Consider the following 22,853-nt stretch of genomic DNA (forward strand, 5'->3'; position numbering starts at 1 on the left):
GTAACTTACACATCTGTGAAGGCGCCATTAATGCTGAAAGGTACATACAGGTTTTGGAGCAACATATGTTGCCATCCAAGCAACGTTACCATGGACGCCCCTGCTTATTTCAGCAAGACAATGCCAAGCCACGTGTTGCATCAACGTGGCTTCATAGTAAAAAAGTGCGGGTACTAGACTGGCCTGCCTGTAGTCCAGACCTGTCTCCCATTGAAAATGTGTGGTGCATTATGAAGCCTAAAATACCACAACGGAGACCCCCGGACTGTTGAACAACTTAAGCTGTACATCAAGCAAGAATGGAAAAGAATTCCACCTGAGAAGCTTAAAAATGTGTCTCCTCAGTTCCCAAACGTCTACGGAGTGTTGTTAAAAGGAAAGGCCATGTAACACAGTGGTGAACATGCCCTTTCCCAACTACTTTGGCACGTGTTGCAGCCATGAAATTCTAAGTTAATTATTATTTGCAAAAAAAAAAAAAGTTTATGAGTTTGAATATCAAATATCTTGTCTTTGTAGTGCATTCAATTGAATATGGGTTGAAAAGGATTTGCAAATCATTGTATTCCGTTTATATTTACATCTAACAATTTCCCAACTCATATGGTATTGGGGTTTGTACATACGTCACATACTGTCGCGCGTGCAACGTCACACGCTCTCTCGGAGCAGAGAGGTAGCGGCGTGGGTAACGTTAGCTGTGATGCTAGCGGAGTGGTAATACGAGAGAAAGAAGGTGCGAATCTGGTAACAAATGAAGGAAGAATTAATTCTTAAGAAAAAAAGCACAGGGTCCATCGTCTGGCGGTGGTTTGGCTTCAAGCGGGAAGATGACGAACAAGTATGCGGCAAAAGCATTGCTAGAAAAAGTAGCACCACTGCTAATTTGTAGCATGACTTGAAAAGTGACTTGAAAAGTCACCCGCTAGAGAATGAAGAGTGCTTGAAACTCTGCATGTCAACATCTCCGTTCGGTGCCACACCCACAAAATGCCCAATTTACACATCAACACCGTATGAAACAAATATTCAACAACAGAAGGAGATAACGTCCGCAGTAAACTACCACATAGCGAAGGACATTTGATTTCCTATTATGCAGCTCATTTTTATTTGACAGTTATTGAAATATATTGTGTGCACAAAAGTGCACTTTATTTGTTTTAAACTATTGTAGTGGCGTTCTGTACAAAAAGTGCACTTTAATTTAGTGTTGTTTTGATCAATCATCTTAGTGACATCATGCACAAAAGTGCACTAATAGCTTGTTTTAAAATGTCTCTGACAATCTTGCATTTTCTGTTTTGGAAATGACATGAATGTTTGTGCCACTGCTTAATAACTGTTTAATAAATACAGTTTTGCTAAATTGACTTAGCTGTGATTTCCCTCTCTGCATGAAAGTTTAAAATGAGCATATATTAATGCAGTATGAACAAAAATGTTTTAATGTAGACACATAGAATCATCATACTGCTGTGATTATATGCATCAAGTGTTCATTCAAGACTAAGGCAAAATATCGAGATATATATCGTGTATCGTGACATGGCCTAAAAATATTGAGATATTAAAAAAAGGCCATATCGCCCAGCTCTACTGTGAAGTGTTGACCATTTTACCTTTTAAAGTATTTTATGCAAGAGTGTAGAGTCAAACAGACAATATCAGTTGTGATGCAAATGTAGACACATTTCCAGTGTGGCCACTATGCTGGCATATGTAAACTGTAGTAGGGTCGCTCTGCTGGCCAACCTACCCCTGGCGTGAAAAAACAGGTTGGCGTTTGTCCCCGAGATACAGTTACAGAGTGTCGTGTGGCAGGTGACTTCAAATTCAAGCCGACGGGCCCACTGCTCTACTATGATTGGGGTCGCACGGTTACTCTTTTAATTGAGCTGGATTTACTCTACATCATTCAAGTGAGACAATGCAGGTTTTTTAAATATATAATAAGGCCTTGTAAGGAAATGTGTCATGGAAGTGTTAATATAATTTAAAAAGAAAGCAAAGGGATGTCATCAAAAATAAAGTCCGTCAGTGATGTACAGTATCTGACAAAAGTCATCATAGCCCTCACACGGTAGAAATCCTTTTATTAAAACTTCTCAATGGACAATACTATTGAAAGTTACCTTGGATATTCTTCAGAGTAGTCAGTGTACAGCTTGTATAGCAGTATAGCGTCACTATACACTGAAAACATAATCCTCGCCTCCATGGTGACAAATAAAGTAAGTTTCTTACAAGTATTATCTCTGCAGGACGAGGAATAGCTAAACATGCTTCACTACACACCTGGGCAAATTAAGGCCCGGGGGCCGCATGCGGCCCGTTGAGCTTTTCAATCTGGCCCGCCAGACATTCCCAAATAATTGTTTTAGATGTTTAAGATGGAAAGTGTAGCTGCCATTATGATGCGCAGTGATGTTTTCTAATGACCGGAAGTCTTCAACTATACTAAGTCTTTCAATGCTTGGAATCTGCATCGTATACTAGTTACTATGGTCATCTAATTAGTTACTATGGTCATCTATTTACTTACTATGGTCACTATGAGATATACATACCTGCCAACTTTTGAAATCAGAAAAACCAAGTAGCCAGGGTCCAGGGGCCGCAGGCCCCGGTAGGTCCAGGACAAAGTCCTGGTGGGGGGTTCAGGCTTCGCCCCCCGACGCAAAATGATTATTAGCATTCAGACTGGTTAAAATGTTGCTAAAACCATCACTTTTCTATCAGTCACAGTGACTTTTCAAAACAAAAATATTACAGCAAAAATCATATGGGTTGATTGACATGTTTATTCTGTAAGCTAACTTCAATAGTTTGAAATTATTTTGACAGTTAATGCCAGTTATCCTGTCAACCTTTCACAAGACTTCAATTTGTTAATTGAAAGTATAAACAGTATAAACACTTTTTACAGTAAACAAATGGTAAAACAGTACTAAACAATTCCATTAAAAAAAAAATTGGTGTCATTATTAACTTTCTGTCCAAGCTTGTATAATCTACTGCCTTGTTCAATTGTAAAAAATATTCTGTGCCTAAATTCCCCTTTCTATCACAATTATCATACTGTAAACATGGTAAGCTAACTTCATTAAAATTAATAGTCCTGTCAATAGCATGGAATTACAATTCAAATGTAGTTTTTTTGTAAGCCTTTCAAAAGAATTCAAAATATGAAAAATTAATGAAAATTAATTTAAGCCATCAGACACTTGAAAAGTGGCACATCACATCTCTAATGTAATCATTTTAACTTTTCAACAGAAATAGCACTGCAAAAATATTAAGGACATACTTCTGTATTTTGGTAGTTATGCTGTCAACATTTAACAAGATTTCTTCAACTTGGACTTGAAAGCATAAATAGTATAAACACTTTTAACAGTATAACAGTATTAAACAATTCCAATAGATAACATTGGTGTCATTACCTTTTTGTGGCTAAAATCCAAATTTATTCTATCAGATTGATCATACTGCAAAAATGATATGGTAACTGTATGATAAGGGCGACGAAAAACGTTGAAAGTTTTCCACTTGTATCGCTAGCAACGGCATTAGACTTGTGTTTTTTTGTCCCAACGTGGTCTTTTACATCGCTAATTCCTCCGTATCCGATCGAAAAATCGCGTAGTTTTCACCCTTTTTGGAACGGATAATTATTCCCGGATAGGCTTTTGAATATTCTTCACGGAATGACTGCAGTTTTCTTTTCGGTTTAAGACTCGTTTCCGATTTTTCTCCGGCTGATTCCATGATCGTTCGCTCGTTTGGAAACAATGGCAACAGGTGCCTCGTGCTTGGCAGCGGTGCTTTAAATAGCCTCGCGCATGGCATTCGGAATGGCTCGATAGGAAGTTACGGGAAGCAGTGTCGATTATCATTGTTGTTACGCGATTTCGTGAATAAAACTTAATAAAAAAAAAAATAATTTAATTAATGAAAAAACATCTTTTTTATCACTGCAACCGTAACCCGGAATAGGTTGATGAAAACCGTACTAATTACGGGAATACCGGAGTAGTTGGCAGGTATGGATATATCAGATTGTAGGTGGGGTTTTTTCACTATGTTTGTTGCATTTTGGTTGCGTTTCAGTTGATTGTAAAATATGTTGTCAATATTCAGTGTTTTATCATTCATAGTTAATATTGTAAATCCCACATTCTTTATTTTCATGTACATTCTGGGTGTCTCATTCAGTAAAAAAAAATTCAAATTCCATCCCGTTTTTAAGGCGGTCTGTCATAACGTTTTTAGCTTTCAATCATTATTGTGAGGTTTTGTATTAGTGTTCCTAAAAATAGATATACCGGCCCCCAGACACACTTTTTTATCTAAATCTGGCCCCCCGAGTAAAATAATAGCCCAGGCCTGCCGTAGGAGGATACAATAGCTCACCGCTAACGGCAAGCTAGTGCTCCTCAATGTAAACAAATGCCAGGGGTAGATCTACACTAGACATCCACTGTAATGATACCAAGTACAAGAGCGTATCTCGTCGATACTACAATGTATATCGATATTTTTGATCATCACAAAAAATGTTTTCCTTTCTTTTAAAATGTATATTATTCATAAACTCAGAAAATACATCCCTGGACACATAAAGACTTTAAATATGACTAATGACCCTGTAACTACTTGGTATCGGATTGATACCCAAATGTGTGGTATCATCCAAAACTAATGTAAAGCACCCAAAAAACAGAATATGTGTTTATTACAGAAGTGTAGATTGAACATGTTAAAACACAAAATAACCAGATATTAACATTAAAAGAACAAGTAGATTAATAATCAATTTTCTACCGCTTAGCCCTCATAATTTTGACAAAATAATAGAATGACAAATGACACAATATGTTACTGCATACATCAGCAGCCAAATTAGGAGCCTTTGTTTGCTTAATACTAAAAGACAAGTTGACAAAATTGTTCTTTGATTGTAATAAGAAACGTATGTTTAATGTACCGTAAGATTCTTTGTTGAAATACAGCCAATAATGCCATTGTTTGTGGTCCCTTTTATTTGGAAAAGTATCGAAAGGTATCCATCCATCCATCCATTTTTTACCGCTTGTCCCTCTCGGGGTCGCTGGAACCTATCCCAGCTGCATTCGGGCTGGAAGCAGTGTACACCCTGGACAAGTCACCACCTCGTCGCAGGGCCAACACAGATAGACAGACAACATTCACCCTCACACACTCAATTTACGGAATACTTAAGTTTTAAGTACAAGTATAAGAAGAAGAAGAAGAAGTATATATATATATATATACACGTACATACATGTGCAGTATATGTATACATATATATTTTTAAAGGCTAAAAAAAATGTAACTTACATTTAAAAACAATACTGTGCTATTATTGATTAGAAACTGTAAATGGTCTGTATTTATATAGCGCTTTACTATAACTACACTATACTTAAGAGCGCTTTACCGTATACGTCACATTCACCCAATCTCACACACATTCACACACTGGTATTACCATCATGACATCATCATACTTTTCATGGTAGTACGTCTGTTATGCAGGAGCATTAGAAGCGGAGGCATGTCAGACATCTGGAGGATGTGATCTCAAACGCTCCTTGGTAAAATAGTTGGCTTGTTAGCTAGCTAACAACAAAGAAGCAAAGTTGTTTGAAATGTAGCTTTATCTGTTTTAGTCAAAGTCTGCCAGATAAATCTTGACAATACATTGTACCTATGTGTATGTTTCTTAACACCATCATTTTGAAGAAGCCAGATAGCTTTGGTGTCATTTTGTTTGTATAGCTGCTATTTTGATTGCCCTTTGTTTACATAAAAAATATTTTGTAATCAACACTTTCTGCCCTTGCTTTTGAATGGACAAATGTTTAATAGAGTTGTCATTTTTGTAAAAAGCCTCATGAGCAGCACAGTTAAAGTATATATACATATTTCTGAATGAACTGGTCATCTTTATTGTATAACATGCTTAAAAATATCTCAAACTGAATTTAAAAGCCAATGGCTAACTACCGTAAGTTAGAGCCACTGAATACACTTCATACTAGGGCTGGGCGATATGGACTTTTTTTAATATCGCAATATTTTAAGGCCATATCGCGATACACGATATATATCTCAATATTTTGCCTTAGCCTGGAATGAACACTTGATGCATATAATCACAGCAGTATGATGATTCTATGTGTCTACATTAAAACATTCTTCTTCATACGGCATTAATATATGCTACTTTAAAACTTTCATGCAGAGAAGGAAATCACAACTAATAAAATCAGTATTTTTTTCATACGGTGTTGATCTGGAAATGTTTGCCTCGGCATTTTGATGGTGTGGACGTGTGGCACCGAACGGAGATGTTGACGTGCGGAGCAAGCCCTCTTTCATTCTCTAGCAGGTGACTTTTCAAATGATGCTACATATTAGCAGTAATGCTACTTTTTATAGCAATGCTTTCGCCCCACACTTGACAAATTACGGTTGTCTGTTCGACATATTCCCACTTGAAGCCAAACCACCGCCAGACGATGGACCCCCTGCTGTTTTTTGGGGGAATTAATTATTCCTTCATTTGTTACCAGATTCGCACCTTCTTTCGCTCGTATTACCGCTAGCATCACAGCTAACGTTAGCCATGCCGCTACCTCTCTGCTGCGCGAGGGCGTATACGTATGTGACGTATGACGTGACAGTATGTGACGTGTGTAAAAGCTACGCTTGCTGCCTGTGAGAAGGAGACACAGGAAAGAGCGAGGAGAGCCTGTAGTGTAATGCCCGCAGCTAAAAGCAACTGCGTGAGAACGTATACTCGAATATCACGATATAGTCACTTTTTATATCGCACAGAGACAAACCCGCGATATATCGCGCATATCGATATATCGCCCAGCCCTACTTCATACTCAGATTAGTCTACTAATTGTAAAGATAGTTGACGATTAGTCGATTGTAAAAATAGTTGTTAGTTGCAATCGTAGTAACTACCTAAATAAATCTTGTCAGCAGACCAGACAATCTCTGTTCTAACTTTGTGTGCATCTGCTCAGCACATACGTCATCACCTGTACACAATTTCACAACATGCTAGAGTAGCCTCAACCAATGTTTTGATTTTCATTTTGGCTCCAGCACCCCCTGCCACCCTGAACGGGACAAGCGGTAGAAAATGGATGGATGGATGCCATAGCAAATAAACCTGTACTCATTTATGTCAATGGTGTTCTGACGTTAAGGGGATGTGCTGTAATAAAATGTTAAAAAAAAAAAAAAAAACCTGCAGTGGCGGTGATGAAAACTACTTTGAACGGTGGTTGCCAATTCAAACTTTATCTTATTTGTTTAAATTTCAGATACATTTTGAACATAAATCAATATATGTTAATTATAACGATATAATACCATTAGGGCTGCAGCTATTGATTATTTTGGTGATTGAGTAACCTATCGATTGGAGCAGGGTTTCCCCTACATGTAATTGATCATGGCAGCTCGCCACAGCAAAATAAAAGCCGCCACATCTTAAAAAAAGAGCGTTTTTTTTTACGTGAAACATACTTACCGTATTTTTCAGACTATAAGTCGCAGTTTTTTTCTTTGTTTGTCCGGGGGTGCGACTTATACTCAGGAGCGACTTATGCGTGAAATTATTAACACATTACCGTAAAACATCAAATAATATTATTTAGCTCATTCACGTAAGAGACTAGACGTATAAGATTTCATGGGATTTAGCGATTAGGAGTGACAGATTGTTTGGTAAACGTATAGCATGTTCTATATGTTATAGTTATTTGAATGACTCTTACCATAATATGTTACGTTAACATACCAGGCACGTTCTCAGTTGGTTATTTATGCCTCATATAACGTACACTTATTCAGCCTGTTGTTCACTATTCTTTATTTATTTTAAATTGCCTTTCAAATGTCTATTCTTGGTGTTGGGTTTTATCAAATAAATTTCCCCCAAAAATGCGACTTATACTCCAGTGCGACTTATGTATGTTTTTTTCCTTCTTTATTATGCATTTTCGGCCGGTGCGACTTATACTATGGAGCGACTTATACTCCGAAAAATACGGTACTTAATATATTGTACGAATTTAAGTTAAAGTTAAAGTACCAATGATTGTCACACACACACGAGGTGTGGCGAAATTATTATCTGCATTTGACCCATCACCCTTGATCCCCCCCTGGGAGGTGAGGGGAGCAGTGAGCAGCAGCGGTGGCCGCGCCCGGGAATCATTTTTGGTGATTTAACCCCCAATTCCAACCCCTGATGCTGAGTGTCAAGCAGGGAGGTAACGGGTCCCATTCTTATAGTCTTTGGTATGACTCGGCCGGGGTTTGAACTCACAACCTAATGGAATATAACCTATTATTTGTGCACTATTGACTAGTGATACACAGAAAAGTTGGCTACCAAAAAAAAGACTGATCACGCTGACAACAAGCGACAGAAGTAAATATTCTCTAAACATGATTACAGTCTACAATAACACCATAAAAAGATGCAAGATTTGTTGTTGTTTTTAGCAAAGAAAAAAAATGACTAAAAAGATTGGCTAAGTCTCCAAACGCTTGAAAATTTCTCAACAGAGTACATTGTACAATAGGCAGCAACAATTGCTGGAATGTTGCTGACATCCCGCCCAATGAATAATGGTGGTGGTCAAGCTAGCTCGGTTTTCAATGGGTACTGGACGCCATTTAGTCTTTCTCGGAGAAAAAAAAAAGCCCTATACTTGTGTTGTTTTCGTCTTTAAGAACCATTAAAATCGCGGAAAGGATAAACGTTTCTTCCAAGTTTCTCGAGAGGTTAACAAAAAGGGCGGAAAAGTGCAAGATTTGTGGACACAACGGCAAGAAAAGCAGCACACACTCCAGTCCAAGGAAGCAGAGTTGAACAATGCACGCTTTTGCAGTGATCACTTCATTAAAGGTTTGTTTGATATACTTTTGACGGTTATTATTTTGCATTGAAGTATTATCTTGATATTATTTGTATTTCTTAAACACATGCTCGCTACGAGTGTTTCGAAAAGCGCCAACTCGGCGAATCTAAATAAAAGAAAGCAAATGTGAGCAAAACCTAAAAGAGGAGCTTTTACCAAAGGCAGCAATCATAAATTAAGCTTTCAGCACACACAATATTGACATCTAAAGTTATATTTTGATGCAGAGGGGGAAAACATGCTACTTGTAAACGGCACGTGCAACAGCAACAAACATGGCGTCTTAGACGCCAAGTGAAATGCAACCTTACTCGAGCAAAAACAAGGCATATTTATCCGGGAGAGTCTTGATACCAATTTCCTTGACTCAGCAACACACAAAGAAGTTGTAGACCTCCATGCTTTTCCAAGTTTCCATCTGTTTTGTCGTGTAGAATGGCGTATGGAGCACAATCGTTCCATATGTCTGGGAACATGACCGATGTAATCCTTGATATCACTCGACAAATCTTTTTTTGATAAAGTATAACGATATATTCAATTGCATAGTTAGATTTTTTGCTCGTATCTGCTTTTTGCAGGAAGATTTAAAGGCCTACTGAAATGAAATGTTTTATTCAAACGGGGATAGCAGATCCATTCTATGTGTCATACTTGATCATTTCGGGATATTGCCATATTTTTGCTGAAAGGATTTAGTATAGAACAACGACGATAAAGTTCACAACTTTTGGTCGCTGATAAAAAAAAGCCTTGCCTGTACCGGAAGTAGCGTGACGTCACAAGTTGAAAGTCTCCTCACATTTCCTCATTGTTTACACCAGCAGCGAGAGCGATTCGGACTGAGAAAGCGACGATTACCCCATTAATTTGAGCCAGGATGAAAGATTCGTGGATGAGGAACGTGACAGTGAAGGATTAGAGTGCAGTGCAGGACGTATCTTTTTTCGCTCTGACCGTAACTTAGGTACAAGGGCGCATTGGATTCCACACTATCTCCTTTTTCTATTGTGGATCACGGATTTGTATTTTAAACCACCTCGGATACTATATCCTCTTGAAAATGAGAGTCGAGAACGCGAAATGGACATTCACAGTGACTTTTATCTCCACGACAATACATCGGTGGAGCACTTTAGCTACGGAGCTAACGTGATAGCATAGGGCTTAACTGCAGATAGAAACAAAATAAATAAACCCCTGACTGGAAGGATAGACAGAAAATCAACAATACTATTAAACCATGGACCTGTAACTACACGGTTAATGCTTTCCAGCCTGGCGAAGCTTAACAATGCTGTTGCTAACATTGAAGCTAACTTAGCTACGGACCTCGACAGAGCTATGATAAAAACATTAGCTCTCCACCTACGCCAACCCTCATCTGCTCATCAACACCGAAGCTCACCTGCGTTCCAGCGATCGACCCAGCGACGAAGGACTTCACCCGATCATCGATGCGGTCAGCGGCTAGCGTCGGATAGCGCGTCTGCTATCCAAGTCAATACAACGATCGCATCTACAGCTTTCTTCTTTGCAGTCTCCATTGTTCATTAAACAAATTGCAAAAGATTCACCAATACAGATGTCCAGAATACTGTAGAATTTTGCGATGAAAACTAAGCCTTTTGTATTGGATACAATGGCGTCCCAATACTTCCGTTTCAACCATCGACGTCACGCGCATACGTCATCATACATAGACGTTTTCAACCAGAAGTTTCGCAGGAAATTTAAAATTGCACTTTATAAATTAACCCGGCCGTATTGGCATGTGTTGCAATGTTAAGATTTCATCATTGATATATAAACTATCAGACTGCGTGGTCGGTAGTAGTGGGTTTCAGTAGGCCTTTAAGCCTTTTTTGTACAACAGCCGTCTTAGCCACTTGTTTTCACTTCCGGGAAGAAGTCACGTGTCGGAATACCAGCTATAAAAAAAATAGAGCAAAAAGATATAATATAAAAATATATGTTAATACTAATTAGGGATGTAACAGTAAACCGTGAAAAAATTCCAGATGGTTAGTAATACCGTTTAAATCTTTAATTACAAAAAAAAACGTCATTTATTAATGCATTTTAGGCAACACTGCTTACTTACTGAAAACTGAAGCGCCGCAGCACCTGCGTACTAGAGCCGTTTGGCTCGAGCAAACATGGCGCCGACTACACGGACTTTGCTTTGAAAATGTTCCCTCCGTGTAAACGGAGCCGATCGCTTCATTTCACTTGCTTCTACTTCCGTGGAGTTTCGGTGTGCGTTTAAGAGCGCAATGCGGTTGGAGGGGAAAAATATTTGTAGTTGCAGTTTCATTTTAAAAGTGCAACTGGCGTCCTTCCGTCAGCCGCTGGTACTGAGAGTTATCATGCAGTAGGCGAGGTGTCAGAAACGTTGCCACGACTTGTTTATAAAGTCTTTAGTTTGTTTACTGGGATGCTCACTTGTCCTTTATTTAACTGCTAACTTTGTTGGTGTTCCAATAACATCAACACTAGCTAAAATGTTTTGTCATTGCATCGAATTGAACACAGGCTGAGTAGTCGGTGAGGCATAAAGATTGTGTGTTAGATTTGAGTTATCACTCTTGTTTATTTTTGTTGGCCAAACTGTTGCACTGAAGTACATGGTTGTTGAAAAACAAGGCTTTTTTTATTTGACTTCATCTTCATTAGTCAAACTGCTTTGTGTTTTATATTGATATCAAAAAGTAAACATGTATTTTTACATTACTTCTGTTTTTTTTCATTCCACAAAGTAATTACTTTAATAACCATTCATGTGACATAGCATTAATGTTTTATGGTGCATAATTAATACCTATACCACTGGTCCCCAACCACCGGTCCGGGGACCGGAACCGGTCCGTGGCGCATTTGCTACCGGGCCGCACAGAGACATATATAACCTACCGCATTTTACCAGACACACCAATAAGCTTGTTCATAGATGTATTATAAAACTCCTGATAGGAAGTCGCTATTTGCTATATTTGTTATATCTTTGCCACATGGGACAACGCACATTAATAAACATATAAAACGTAAAGGTGCCAAATCGTAGTCAAAAACTAGGTTCCATCTGCAGTCCGCGGCAAGTTGATGACCTAAGATCAGGGCAGATCAGGAACAAAGTGACCAAGTGCATAAGACAGATGGAAAAGTGCTAAATTGTTGCATATAATAATTGTGCTGAAGGAAGAAAATACACATTTCCTTTGTCCTAGTAAGTTAAAGTGCTGGTATTGTTGCACATAGTCCAATTACACAAGTAGTTAGCAATAGAGATGACCAATAATATCGGACTGCCGATATTATCGGCAGATAAATGCTTTAAAATGTAATATCGGAAATTATCGGTATCGGTTTCAAAAAGTAAAATGTATGACTTTTTAAAACGCCGCTGTACGGAGTGGTACACGGACGTAGGGAGAAGTACAGAGCGCCAATAAACCTTAAAGGCACTGCCTTTGCATGCTGGTCCAATCACATAATATCTACGGCTTTTCACACACACAAGTGGATGCAAGGCATACTTGGTCAACACTGAGGGTGGCCGTATAAACAACTTTAAAACTGTTACAAATATGCGCCACACTGTGAACCCACACCAAACAAGAATGACAAACACATTTCGGGAGAACATCCGCACCGTAACACAACATAAACACAACAGTACAAATACCCAGAACCCCTTGCAGCACTAACTCTTCAGGGACGCTACAATATACACCCCCCGGTACCCCCTACCCACCTTAACCCCGCCCACCTCAACCTCCTCATGCTCTCTTAGGGAGAGCATGTCCCAAATTCCAAGCTGCTGTTTTGAGGCATGTTCAAAAATATATATATAAATATGGCAGTGCCATGTTGGCACTGCCATATTTATATATATATCGGTATCGGTTGATATCGGAATCGGTAATTAAGAGTTGGACAATATCGGAATATCGGATATCGGCAAAAAAAAGCCATTATCGGACATCTCTAGTTAGCAATAACAGATGTATTTACGCATGGGAAATTGGACCAAAACAAGCTGACATTGGTGTATCTACGTATGAAATATTGCACAAACTATGAATACATAACTTTTAGAATGGAAATAGAAATCCACAGAAATCTACAGGAACTAATAGCAAGTATTTCTAGCTTTATTATATATCCATGCTCTTGTCCTTAAATGTGATGTATCACCTATAACCCATCAGATATTAAAGCCAAAAAAAAGTCTACTACTCGCAAAAATTTGTAAAAAACTTAAGTCTATGGAGAGCTTTTTTGCAAAGGGAAAAGGCCAGGGGCTCCCACTAATTCAACATAATGGTGAGTTTTTTCATGTATTCATTTTGCATGCACTTACTTGCTATTATTATCTGCCACACATGGAAGGCCGGTCCGTGAAAAAAATGCGTACATTAAACCGGTGCCTGGTGCAAAAAAGGTTGGGCACCTCTGACCTATACGACAAATTTCTGCTCAAATTCTCAATGGAACTGTCCCGATGTACAGCATGTACATGTACACACATTAGTAAATGTAAATATATGTATATATATGTAAATTAAATAAAAAATACCTCTGCCTATGAAAATGTAAAAATCGAGATAAAGGCATCATGTAATAAAAATCTGACACATTGATACTATTATTGATCAAAAACACAAATATTTGTCTTTAAATATATAACGTTTATTGAGAGCATTTTATTAGATATTACAAATTACATGATGGCGTCGCGTTCACACCCCGACACGGTTTTACCAAACATAATGAATAATCCTGAATAATAATCGTGATTTCAATATTGATAAAAAATGTATCTTAATTATCATTTTGACCATAATTGGAAGCCTTATGTGTAAGACTACATCTCATATATGAACACTGTTTTTTTCCCTGTATTGACAAAAAGTGCAGTTATGTCTTATGTCCATAAGACGCCATCTTGCAAAATGTTCACATTTATTTTTATTTATCTAAAGTATTACCGGTACTTTGTTTCTGCCATATTACTTTGTTTATAATGCTTGTGTTGCTTTCATATGCACATTCAATGTTCAACTTAAGGTACATACATACATTTTGCATGTGTTGTTTGTGGGTTTTTTTTTTATTATAAAACTTGATTAAAGGATTTCAGTACAAGTAGTTTTTGACAATTTTGAGCACATTTAAAGTTACCGCGATAATGATAACCGTGATAATTTTGGTAACAAGAACCGTGATAGGAAATGTTCATACCGTGACATCCCTATTACTAATTAATAACACAGATATGTTTTTAAAATACATGTATAACATTTTCAAACCCTATTTAAAGATAATATATTTGGGGTGTAACAATTGATCGATACATCGATAGATCGATTTATATTCCTAAATTTCAGGTTTATCGATCTGTGGCCGGAAAGTTTGCCTTGCAATAGATAGTTTTAAAAGGGAATCGATCGATTTTATCGATACTACAAAGAGCTGTTGTAATAATAAAGATTTAAACGTTAAGTTAATTTTTCTGTCTACGGCGTCATCAAACAAAAATGCTGGATATCTACGGTGGTCGAGAAAGGAGGAGAGACAAAAATAAGAAAAAGAGGGGCTACCCGGATGAAAGGACAGTCAAGGATCAACATTGGCCCTGCTTTAACTCACTGGCGTGAGCTCAAAGACGGAAAGGGATTTTCGACTGATGCTGCCTTGGCTCTGTTCCTGCTAAACAAGTGAGTGACTTTCGATGCTCAAATCCAAATGATAATGCTAATGCTAGCTTGATAGTTCGCAGTTCCAAACTGAAACAACCAGCCACGCAACAAACTCAAAAGTACCGTATAAAGAAAAAACTATGCAATGACTGCAAAGCGCAAATATAAAGTTGAAGTTATATATGTAGGTTCCTACTGTGGAAAGAGCAGTCATACTGAATCATTGTGGTATTATCGTGTCAGTTTGACGCTGCCGTATTGGTGCACTGGTGCCGCCAAAATCAACCGAAACTGAAAGTTCTTAATTGGGTCTTTAATATTTGTAAGAATAGTTGAAAGTGCAACCATTTACAACAGGATTTTTTTTTAAAACCTGCTACTGTAGAGCAAAGGAATTATTGAAAATGAATCTAAAAAATAGTCGGGGATTTTATAGAAGATATTTATATTCCCTATTACTTTAATCAGGGCAGCACGGTGGAACAGGAACTAGTGTGTGTGCCTCACAATAAGAAAGTTCTGAGTTCGATCCCCCGGCTCGGGGTATTTCTGTGTGGAGTTTGCATGTTCTCCCTGCGACTGCGTGGGTTCCTTTCGGGTACTCCGGCTTCACCCGGCATGCATCTCGGGATAAGTTGATTGACAACACTAAATTGTCCCTAGTGTGTGAATGTGAGTGTGAATGTTGTCTGTCTATCTGTGTTGGCCCTGCGATGTGGCGGTGACTTATCCAGGTTGTACCCCGAATGCAGCTGAGATAGGCTCCAGCAACCACCGCGACCCCAAAAAGGGACAAGCGGTAGGAAATGAATGGATGGATTACTTTAATCATGTTTAAAAAATAATATCTGAGTGTTACTGTATGGAATCAAAAAACAAAGAAAACAAGACTTCTGTCTTTCTGGAACATCATCTGGATTGTGTTCAGCGTGTTTCTGCGGGTACATATTTCCAACTACATCATCATTAAGTGAGCTTGCAAAGCTGATGATTATATTACATATTACATTTTATTTAAAAATGAACTAATACAGCAAATAGCATAAAATATATAATAATAAATACAAATATATAGTTTATATATAAAATATATATATAAACTACTTCATAACTATTAAATAGGAATAATAACTTTACAATAATTTTCCTTGCTCTATAAAGGAAATAATGGTCCCTCTAGTTCGGGGGTCGGCAACCCGCGGCTCTTTAGCGCCGCCCTAGTGGCTCTATGGAGCTTTTTCAAAAATGTATGAAAAATGGAAAAAGATGAGGGGAAAAATATATATTTTTTCTGTTAATATGGTTTCTGTAGGAGGACAAACATGACACAAACCTCCCTAATTGTTATAAATCACACTGTTTATATTAAACATGCTTCAATGATTCGAGTATTTGGCGAGCGCCGTTTTGTCCTACTAATTTTGGCGGTCCTTGAACTCACCGTAGTTTGTTTACATGTACAAGGACGTGTTTTATGCTACTTCTTTTTCTGTCTCATTTTGTCCACCAAACTTAACGTTGTGCATGAATGCACAAAGGTGAGTTTTGTTGATGTTATTGACTTGTGTGGAGTGCTAATCAGACATATTTGGTCACTGCATGACTGCAAGCTAATCGATGCTAACATGCTATTTAGGCTAGCTATATGTACATATTGCATCATTATGCCTCATTTGTAGCTATATTTGAGGTCATTTAGTTTCCTTTAGGTCCTCTTAAATCAAATGATATCTCATGACACACTATCTGTATGTAATATGGCTTTTAATTTTTTGTGGCTCCAGACAGATTTGTTTTTGTATTTTTGGTCCAATATGGCTCTTTCAACACTTTGGGTTGCCGACACCTGCTCTAGTTAAATAAGAATGAATGAAAAATGTAATACATAACATGTAGATAGCCTAACAACCTCTTATTGCTCAAATCTACAGCATATCTAAACCAAATTTAAAAAGTAAAGTTTACCAGAGTGCTCTACGAATTAGTTTAGTTCAAGTATAGGCTAGTAATAAAGAAGTTCACTATATTAGGTTTAAAAATACAAGAGTTATTTCTGAGCAGGAGATCAATCTGCCGACAGCAACACACATGCACACAATAAATCTAAAACAACTTTTGCTAGATAATTTATATTATTTTGGTTCTATCTTTTCTTCGGTTGCGGGGGTGTGTTGGGGATTGATGTCGAACATGTTTTTATGTTTCAGACACATGACCTCGCACCTACAATGCACACGGGAGCATTGAAACCAAAACTTCATGAGACATACCATGAATTGATTAACGTGGACCCCGACTTAAACAAGTTGAAAAACTTATTCGGGTGTTACCATTTAGTGGTCAATTGTACGGAATATGTACTGTACTGTGCAATCTTCTAATAAAAGTTTCAATCAATCAATCACATCTGAGCCACTTTTAACTATGCAAGCCCACCCTCAACACACACAATCATAGAAACAAACGTAGCCAGCAGCTTACCTGCGAATAGTCAAAGTCCGAGAGAGGTGCTATGCTCTTGATGTACTCGATTCTGAATTGGTCTTCTGGGTTGGCAAGCGGGACAGGGGGTATTAAAGTGCTCATCGCTGACACTATTGTCTGAAAACATGACAGGAAGAAAGAAAACATGCTTTAATCAGGATGAACAGAGTCACTAACAATAATCATTCAATTGAACTCACCACTATGGCATCCTTTACGTTTTTCCGTATGTCCTGGATCTTCTGTTTCTTTTCCCTGCATGGGAAGACGAGAGAAGCCGCTGGTTATGAAAGCGTGACGTACGGCACACCACAAAAGATTTATCATCCGGGTGGTGGGGAGCCAGTCACCGAGGCAAGGAGGGGCACTCACAATAAGGAGCGGATTTAATTGTAAAAAAGTAATGAGGAAAATGTCATAAGAATGGTGGTCCGATACAAGATGCCAAACGACACTGCACAAAATTTGTCAGATTTTTCTAATAAATTGGTTTCTTTTACTTTCACACCTACATATGAAGTCCGAGTTTCCATACCCTGTCTTTAATACAACTGTCGGCCATACGTTGTGTGTTTCTCGTACACCAGCGGGCAAGTGCGGTCATTTCAGCTGTGTGGAAATGTTAATAGAAGAAGAGAATACTACATGCTTTATGGAAGAGTTAGTAGCTTTCAAGCTCCGGATCTAACCGATAACTACAACTTTCCACTGCTATTTGATGTCGTTGGTAATGTTTTGATGTGTTTAAATGACACTAGTGGTTATTATTAGAGATGTCCGATAATGGCTTTTTTGCCGATATCCGATATTGTCCAAATCTTAATTACCGATTCCGATATCAACCGATACCGATATATACAGTCGTGGAATTAACACATTATTATGCCTCATTTTGTTGTGATGCCCCGCTGGATGCATTAAACAATGTAACAAGGCTTTCCAAAATAAATCAACTCAAGTTATGAAAAAAATGCCAACATGGCACTGCCATATTTATTATTGAAGTCACAAAGTGCATTATTTTTTTTAACATGCCTCAAAACAGCAGGTTGGAATTAAGGACATGCTCACCCTGAGAGAGCATGAGGTGGGCGGGCGAGTGATTGGGGGGTTGCTGGGGGGGTGTATATTGTAGCGTCCCGGAAGAGTTAGTGCTGCAAGGGGTTCTGGGTATTTGTTCTGTTGTGTTTATGTTGTGTTACGGTGCGGATGTTCTCCCGAAATGTGTTTGTCATTCCTGTTTGGTGTGGGTTCACAGTGTGGCGCATATTTGTAACAGTGTTAAAGTTGTTTATACGGCCACCTGTTGACCAAGTATGCCTTGCATTCACTTGTGTGTGTGAAAAACCGCAGATATTGTGTGATTGGGCCGGCACGCAAAGGAAGTGCCTTTAAGGTTTCTTGGCGCTCTGTACTTCTCCCTACGTCCGTGTACACAGCGGCGTTTTAAAAAGTCATACATTTTGCTTTTTGAAACCGATACCGATCATTTTGAAACTGATAATTTCCGATATTACATTTTAAAGCATTTATCCCTAGTAATTATGATCATAAGAGACATACAAAAAGAGTTCAATTTGGGAAAATGCTTTGACCATTTACTGTTAATACCAACTACACAGTGAATTACTTTTAATTACTGATGTATAAGTCAATGACCTTGTCTCAATTGTTTAATTGTTGTACATGGATGTTTAATGCTCTATGGACAACAATGTTGTGGATGATTTGAATGAATGAGATGCTGTCTTGAAGTCAAGTTATCTACCACTACGAATTATTGTTGTCTGACTAACGAAACGTGCACATACTATGTTTTACTCTGTATTAATTCCATTGTGTATACAATCAAGTTTAAGTGTCAAAATTCGGATGTTTGGAGGTTTTTCACCACCAGTCTCTCCTACGGCCAGGATGTGCAGGCGTCATGTCACATATTTAAAGTGTCTTCCATCTTTGAGAACATCTTGACATGTAAACTGGTAGCTTTTTGTATTATATATTTAAAAATATTGACCTATTTCAGCTTCTATATATTTACTTTGTATGCTTGTTGGCGTAAACATTTCCCTCCCTAACCACCCACCAGCTTGTTCTTCTTCGCTTGTGAATAATGTAGTAAAGAACGGCATGTTGGTCCTCCACTGAGATTGGTGCACTGATACCGCCTACCATGCTATGCCAGAGAGAACTGGTTTCCAACTGCACAATCCAGGTGTGCTAATCTGATTTTTCAAAAGTCAGAACGCGATCAGATTGAAGTGTTTAAATTTTATTTTGAGCCAAATTATTTGAGGAATCAGACTAATGGAAACGTACTGACTTATACTACCAAATAAACACACATGCAAGCCGCATAAGGAGACGCATAGTGTGGCGTATGGAGTGTTTATGCCAGGAGCCAGCATCTACGTTCAAGACATTTGTGGACTAAAGATGGGAGATTGGGAGTGGTTGCTATGTCCACATTTCCTTATTCGTTTCAGATAATGTCACAAAAAGACGGCCCTTTTTTTCTTTTTAATTCCGGGAGGGGTTGCCATTTAGTCCCACTGGCAATGAGAAGTGAAAATACAAACTGAATGGACTAATCCTTAGGACGGGGCTAAACTCTTAACTGAAGTATGTATCAAATCCAAGAACTGGGCCTTGAATTACAATGGAAAATCAACAAAAATCCAAAAACAGAATGAAAATTAGGTGAGACAAAGCAATACTTATCGTTTTTGTGGTGAGGGCTTCTTTGGTACATTTTGTACATTAAATATATTAAAAACTATACAATGTAGGTCAATCAATATATTCTAAACTATCGCGAAAAAGCACCCAAAGCTTAGCTTTGTGTTATGGGTAACAAAGCAAATTAGTGTAATATTTAATGTATTCTTATTATGATTCTTTACTTATAGTATTATTCAATCAAGAATTTTTTTTGAGGGCTTGCGCACATCCGAAAACGTACCATTTCTTGCAAGAAATGATTACACATGTTCATCATGACAGGATGCACAGAAATCATCAAAGACATATACAGATGCACGGATGCCATTTTGGTTTTCAGGTCCCATTTTTAGGGGATTTGGACCAGTTATTTTTTTGTGTAATGTTTAATAGGGAACATGTTTTTTTGTTTATAATGTGTCGAGGGCCAAAAAACAAACAAAACAAAAACGCACTTTGGACACCCCTGCGCTCAAGAAGGCATTCGAATTCCGGATTTCGCAGGCTTTTCTTGTGATTGTTGTCACCCAAAATGCCTGGAATTGTGGCAGCTTTTTCAGAAAGTTGCAATGTTTTGAGGCTTATTTTTTCTTTCAATAATATTAAATCAATTAATGACTTTGTGAATTTGTTATCAATGTTTTAAGTGTTCCATGTAACCGTAACCTCAAAAAGCACGGGATGGCACAAATACTGTATTGATGTTTTATACAGCACACATTTAAAAGTATACAATAGATGGCCGTAAAAGCACGTAAGAGCTTACCGTTTTAATTCATTATAACTAATAAATGACCCACTTTTATTCTTTGGCTTTTAACACTATGTGAGTTGTGTGGTCCTCTGTGTTTTTTTTATTTTGATTTCTATTTATTGTTTTAATTGGTTTTACCCTTTAAAATAGTTTTTAATCATATTTATTTTTATATTGGTTTTATATTTATTTATTTTTTGTTTTTATTCAGTCATTGGTGGAGCTAAGGATAATATTTGAATATTGTTTTTAATATTGTTGTGCAGCACTTTGGAAACATTTCAGTTTAAATGCGTCAGCTTTGTCGCCCACAAGTTGCAGGCATTCTCAGTGTATGTTTAATTCTTGAAAAGTGTTTGTCAATCTTAAACATTCATTTACGTTCTGACACATTTACCCCTGCACATTACAATTATTTGCCAACTGTTGAGAGCAAACTATAGTGGTCATTTTTTTCTGGTATATGAGAGACGATGAGAGACTATTATCACACTTTAACATCTCTGACAAGTAGCATTGTAAATTAAAATAATCTCTTACTTGTCTTACCCTGGATAAATAAATGTGAAATAAATACGTTAAACTAGGAACTAAATGCTTGTATACTTCATTACCCAGAATGTTTTGCGTCACGTCAAGAGTTGATATATTGTTACACGTTGTTCCGGCTTCATCTACACAAGAAAGAAACCTAAATTTTGATTAGACATTTGACGTGGGCATTCGATTGGTCAAAATGTGCAATGGGCATTGGACAAAGTTGCGAAGCTTAGCAAATTTCGCAAGGATTGGTTAGACTATAAAAATGGGACCCATTGCCTCCCTGCTTGGCACTCAGCATCAAGGGTTGGAATTGGGGGTTAAATCACCAAAATGATTCCCGAGCGTGGCCAGCGCTGCTGCTCACTGCTCCCCTCACCTCCCAGGGGGTGGAACATGGGGGATGGGTCAAATGCAGAGGGCAATTTCACCACACTTAGTGTGTGTGTGTGAGATTATCAGTGGTACTTTAACTTTAAAATGTTTGAATTGGTGCATAGAGGTATAGGATGGTGACTGAATAAGGCTTGCGGGTAAGGTTTTACTGGTTTTATGTTGAACTATAAGCAAGTGAACAAAGGCGGAGTTCATCAGCCGAAGAAACAGCCGAGAGCGTGTCACTCGAGGCTCTGTCAGAGGTGACTGTTATATTCCTCTGCGCAGGAGCATTTTCAGTAAGTCGGCCTGGTCAGTAAAGAGTGCAAATGTGTGGAACTCAGTACCCGAGGAGGTTAAACTGGTCACAACTTACAAGGCCTTCACAAAAAAACTTAAAATGTGGCTACAGCTGCCAGCACTAAAAGATGAGCCTGTTTTGATGCTAAGATAAATGTTATGTTGTATTTTATTTTTTATCATATTGTATATGCATTTTTTTCTTTTTCTCCCTCTTTCTTTTAAATTGTCATTTTACCGCATTTTTTTTTACATCATGGCCAGGGGACTACAGATGAAAACTAGCCTTCTGGCTAATTCCTGCTTTTTTAACCATGTGTAGTCATGTGTTTTATGAAATTGCACGGTGGAACAGGGGTTAGTGCATGTGCCTCACAATACGAAGGTCCTGAATAGTCCTGGGTTCAATCCCGGGGCTCGGGATCTTTCTGTGTGGAGTTTGCATGTTCTCCCCGTGACTGCGTGGGTTCCCTCCGGGTACTACGGCTTCCTCCCACCGCCAAAAAACATGCACCTAGGTTGATTGGCAACACTAAATAGGCCCTTGTGTGTGAATGTTGTCTGTCTATCTGTGTTGGCCCTGCGATGAGGTGGCGACTTGTCCAGGGTGTACCCCGCCTTCCGCCCGAATGCAGCTGAGATAGTCTCCAGCACCCCCCGCGACCCCAAAAGGGACAAGCGGTAGAAAATGGATGGATGGGTACTCCGGCTTCCTCCCACTTCCAAAGACATGCACCTGGGGATAGGTTGATAGGCAACACTAAACTGTCCCTAGTGTGTGAATGTGAGTGTGAATGTTGTCTGTCTATCTGTGTTGGCCCTGCGATGAGGTGGCGACTTGTCCGGGGTGTACCTCGCCTTCCGCCCGAATGCAGCTGAGATAGGTTCCAGCACCCCCCGCGCGACCCCAAAAGGGACAAGCGGTAAAAAAAAAATGGATGGATGGCATTGTCCCCTTTGAAACAAACTACCGTATTTTACAGACTATAAGTCACAGTT

General features: G+C 38.4%; 1 protein-coding gene across 2 annotated transcripts in view; it reads right to left on the reverse strand.

The window, feature by feature from the left end:
- LOC133618515 (guanine nucleotide-binding protein G(olf) subunit alpha) overlaps positions 1 to 22,853 on the reverse strand; it is a 162,714-nt gene that overhangs the window by 111,483 nt on the left and 28,378 nt on the right. For both annotated transcript variants that reach the window (XM_061978960.2, XM_061978961.1), the window contains exons 3-4: positions 17,365 to 17,419; positions 17,162 to 17,281 (exon numbers count right to left, since the gene is read on the reverse strand). In XM_061978960.2, coding sequence (XP_061834944.1) covers positions 17,162 to 17,281; positions 17,365 to 17,419 — 175 coding nt within the window. The remainder of the gene's footprint in view (positions 1 to 17,161; positions 17,282 to 17,364; positions 17,420 to 22,853) is intronic.

This window comes from Nerophis lumbriciformis, linkage group LG19 (genome assembly GCF_033978685.3).
Source record: "Nerophis lumbriciformis linkage group LG19, RoL_Nlum_v2.1, whole genome shotgun sequence".
NCBI classification, from domain to species: Eukaryota; Metazoa; Chordata; class Actinopteri; order Syngnathiformes; family Syngnathidae; genus Nerophis; species Nerophis lumbriciformis.